General features: G+C 47.3%; 1 protein-coding gene across 1 annotated transcript in view; it reads right to left on the reverse strand.

The window, feature by feature from the left end:
• Positions 1–3,951, reverse strand: part of TMED7 (transmembrane p24 trafficking protein 7) — a 13,340-nt gene extending 9,389 nt beyond the window's left edge. The window contains exon 1 of the mRNA XM_027874759.1: positions 3,606–3,951. Within this exon, the coding sequence (XP_027730560.1) occupies positions 3,606–3,773 (168 nt within the window). The 5' untranslated portion in view covers positions 3,774–3,951. The remainder of the gene's footprint in view (positions 1–3,605) is intronic.
• Between the last annotated feature and the right edge of the window lie 843 nt (positions 3,952–4,794).

Below are 4,794 nucleotides of genomic sequence, written 5' to 3' on the forward strand. Positions count from 1 at the left end.
CTGATCACTGGCATTCTAAAAAACAAAAAATGCCACACCTGTAGCCTATACCAATTTTTCCTTGTCTGGTAAAGCGGGAGGGTAGGGGAGAAAGTAGAGACACCAATATAGGGTTTAGCAATGCTGCCAAGGGATATAGCATTGTATAGTAGAAAGAATGCTGAATTTGTAATCAGGAGAAACTTGGGTTCTAATCTCACCTGTGATACTTAGTTGTGTGACCGTGGGCAAGTCAATTAAACCTATGAGTCTGTTTCCTCACTTGTAAAATATGGGTAATACCACTCCATAGTACTTACTTCATGGGTTGTTCAGAGACTAAATGAGATAATCTATGCAAAATGGTTTAGAAACAAAACATTATAGAGCCATTTCAAATGTTATTAGCAGGGATGTGTTATCTTCAGGTACCCTTATTAAGCACTGGGGATACAGACAGCAAAAACAAAAACTCCTTTCCCTGCCCACAAAGAACTCACATTCTAATGGGGAAGTATGTAAATATCTAGGTAAATACAAGATGTAACAGAGCAGATGGACAATCTTTTTAGAAGGAAGGCACTAGGCAAGCCTCCTGTAAAGGTGGAATTAGAGGTCAGGTTTTTTTTTCCCCAAGGCCAATTGGGGCAACTTGCTGAGGGTCACACAGCTAGTACATGTCAAGTGCCTAAGGCTGGATTTGAACTCGGGTCTTCCTGACTCTAGCTGCCCTCACCACACTGGAGCTTGGTCTGGAAGGAAGTAAGGGATATTAAGAGGCAGAGGTAAGAAGAGGAGCATACCAAGCATAGAGATGGAGTGTCACAGGTGAGAAAAAGCAAGTAGGCCAGTGTGACTGCACTATAAAGTATTTGGAGAAGAATAAAGTATAGTGAGACTGGAAAAGTAGGAAGGGGCCAGATTCTGAAGAACTTTAAATGCTAAGCCTGATTCTGGAGGTAGTAGGGAGCCACTGGAGTTTTTAAGTGGGTAGGTGAGTGACATGGTCTTATACTTTAGGAAAATCACTTTGGTAGCTGAATGGAGGATGGATTGGAAGGTATGAGAGAAGGGAAGGCAGAAATGACAAGATTTGTCATTTGAAGATTGAATTGCATATCTTCTATATCTTAACTTGATAATAAAAATGTTTAGTAGCAAGAGTAGACTCCCAAGGCATATCACTAGAGAAATCCCCACTTTGCTATTACAGGCTGACAACAGTCCATCAAAACATTCTTTGAACCATTTATGAATCCACTTAGTCTGTATTTCTCTAATACCCACAGGAGCACTACAACATACTTTGAAATCAAGGTATACTATGTCAAAAGTATTCCAACATCTCCCCTTTTCAATCAAGTGACTCTACATACTACTGCTTGATTAATCTTTATAAATAAGATTATGAAGCCACAATTTTTGATATATTTTACAAAAATATAAAATGGAAATTCTTTAAAAGCAAGGCTATCAACCTAAAATCATCTACTTACAAGAATGTGACCTAAACACTTTTTCAGAAAAGCACCTATTATACAAAGAAGTGCTCTTTCATACAATGTTTGTACAGAAAGACTAATGGACTTCACTTTGGTTACATCTCACTGCAATAAAATGAAATGAGAGGGAAAATTATAAAATCAACTAGATGTTGATTACCATTTTAAGTTATTTTGGGGAAAAGATGGGCAATAATAATATGAAGGGAGAGCACTGAAGTCTAATTTTCAAGTAGAAAAAACTTTAGTAGGGTTTAAAGGAAAAGGTTATTCAATTAACTCAATTATCTCTAGTTAGAGGCAGGGCCAGAATCCAAACTATCCAAACTTGACTCTAACTACTGGATTCAAATGGCTTCATCACTCAAGGTTTACAAAATTAAAATTATTTCTTGCTTTTTTTCCTTCAGCAAACCACTGAAGTTGCTGCTAATAATTAAATAAATTGGAAATTTGAGGAAACCAGGAAGTTAAAGAAAACCCAAAAAAGGAAATCTACCTAGAACTAGAAGATACACTCGGGTCTGTTACCTTTAAAAAAAAGTTTTTATAACTGTATTTCAATATAATTAGTTTCTTTTGTCATCCTATGTATTTTGTTTCATGCATTTAAGAACATGATTCTGAGAAGGGAACCATAGGCTTTACCAAAATTCCAGAAGAGGCCATGAGTTTAAAGTATTGGTAGGTTTTACTACCTCCTGGCAAGAAGCCTTTTCCAGTCCCTCTAAATGCTAGTGCCCTGCTGCCGAGATTATCTCTAATGTAAACAGTCTATCTCGAAGTAGTTGTTTTCAAGTTGCCCCCACTAGAGACTGAAAATTCCTTGAAGGCAGGGACTCTTTTTAGCTTCCTTGGTATGCCAAGAGCTTTTCAGTGCCATGAAGTAGATGCTCAATAATGCTTGCTGACTTCCTGGATCCCCGGTAATTCTAGTGCCTCCCCTCTTTTGATTATTTTCAACTTATCCTGTAATAATATGTATTTATATAATGTTTACTATGTGCCAGGCACAGTGCTAAGTAAGCACTTTACAAATATTTCATCTGATCCTCACAACAACCCTGGGAGGTAGCTGCTATTACCACCTTCATTTTACATTTGAGGAAAATGAGACAAACAGAGGTGAAATGAATTGCCCGGGGTCCCACAGTTAGCGTCTGAGGGCAGATCTGAACTCAGGTCTACCCGACTTTTATAATAATAAACATGTATATTATTATAATAAGAGTAGCTAATGTCTACATAGTGCTTACTATGTCCCAGGCACTAAGTACTTTATAATTATTATTTTATTCGATCCTCAAAACAAAGGGGAAGTGCTCTTATTATCCCCATTTTACAGATGAGACAACTGAGGCAAACTGATTAGGTCACTTTCCCAGGTTCACACAGCAGAGGCCACATTTGAACTCAGGTCTTCCTTGTTGGGGGACTGCTAGGTGACCCAAATGAGGTGTGAAACGACTTAACAGCAAAGGTGGAAGAGTGGATGGAGTGCTAGCCCTTTCCAAGTTCAAACCTGGCTGCAGACAATTATTAGCTGCCCGACACGGGGCAAGCTGTTTGCCTAAATTTCCTCATCTGTAAAATGAGCACTCCAGTATCTTTGCCAAGAAAACCCCCAGAGAGGTCACGGCGGAGACGACTTAACAAGCTGTTAGTTTGTACATGATTTTTGGCAAGTGTTTCCCTCTCCCCCACATCCCCCATAGACTGCGAGCTCCTTTAGGGCGGGGGCTGTCTTTGGCCTTTCTTTGTATCCCCAGCGCTTACCACAGTGCCTGGAACATAGTAGGCGCTTAATAAATGGGTTACTGACTGATTGAGATCAACGACATGAATACACAAGTATATATGTGCTTTAAGAATAAGGAACATATTAAAAATTGAACCACCTACTACCCCTCCCCTTCCCCAGTGACTGGCTCTAGTATTCGTTTCTTATATAGTAGGTACCTAATAAATGCTTGTTGGGTTGATTTGCATTTCATCCTCGATCCATCCCCTCCCTCCTCCATAGTGCACCTTCCGGACGCCTCCACCGCCCCCGGGGTTCGGGGCTGTCCGCCCTTCCGGCCTGCTCGGCCCGGCTCCCTCCCCCGCCCGCCCCGCCCGCGGTACCTGGAACTCGAGGGTGCACTTGGTGCCCTGGGTGATGTCCTCGTAGAAGCACTGCTTGGCATTGTCGGGCAGCTCGAAGGTGATCTCCGAGCAGCCGCCCGGCCGCGGCCCCAGCGCCAGCACCAGCAGCAGGAGGGCGGCCGCCCACGCCGACCCCGGCCGAGGCATGTCCCGGGCTGGGGGCGGCCGAAGTGCGACGGCGACGGAGTTGTGGGGGACACACACACACACACACACACACACACAAAGCCGAGGGAGCCCGGCTCCGGCCTCCCCCCTCCCCCGAGGGCTCACCACTGCGGAGGAGGCCCGGAGGCTTCGAGGCCCCGGGAGCCGGCGGCGGAGGACCACAGGGCAGCGCCGGTCTCGCCGGAAAACGGCTCCGCGAGGCGCGAGCTGGGGAGCGGGTGGGGGCAGGGAGAAGCGACGCGCGGGCCTGGTGGGGGAGGGGGAGAGACCCGGACGGAGAGGAGGTGAGGGGGCAGGTCAGGGAGGGGGCAGGGAGGGGGCGAAGCTACCGCGGCGGCGGCGGCGGCGGCGGCGGAAGAGGAGACGGCGGGTGTAAAAGAGACCGGAAACTGCAGGAAGTGAGCGAAATTATTGAAGGAAAAGGGGCGGGGGAGCGCCTTCTACGACCCGGATGTAGTCCACCCAGCCTCCTCTGGGCTAGCCGGCCGCATGCCTACGTGGAGGGACGGCTGGCTAAGTGAGGCTGTTGGGGGCGGGGTGGGGGAGGGGGTGCTGGGTGCACGCGCCTCCTGGAAGGCGGGGCTGACGGGAGGAGAGGCGCGCGGGCACCTGCTGGGGACTGGGGAAAGGGAGTGGGGAGCGGGAGGGGTGTTGCTGGGTGCGCTCTCCTTCCAGGAGGCGGGGCTGACGGGAGGGAGGGGCGCGGGCACCTGTTGGGCGTGGGGGGAGGGAGCGGGGGGGGCGGGGGGGTTTGTGGCTGGGTGCGCTCTCCTCCCGGGGGGCGGGGCTGACGGGAGGGGAGGGGCGCGGGCACCAGCCGTGCTGGCGAGGAGCGCGAGACCTTTGTGTGTGTGAACAGCAGGGGGCGAGAGAAAAAGCGAAGGAACCGCGCCCAGAGCCCAGTGTCGTAGGGTTAAATGCGCAGATTCTGAGATCGAATTTTTAGAAGAGATAAAAAAAGATAAAAAATAACGCTTATAAGAAGTGCAAAAAATATATA

The sequence above is a fragment of the Vombatus ursinus genome, unplaced genomic scaffold, assembly GCF_900497805.2.
Source record: "Vombatus ursinus unplaced genomic scaffold, bare-nosed wombat genome assembly UNPS02014807.1, whole genome shotgun sequence".
Classification (NCBI taxonomy): domain Eukaryota; kingdom Metazoa; phylum Chordata; class Mammalia; order Diprotodontia; family Vombatidae; genus Vombatus; species Vombatus ursinus.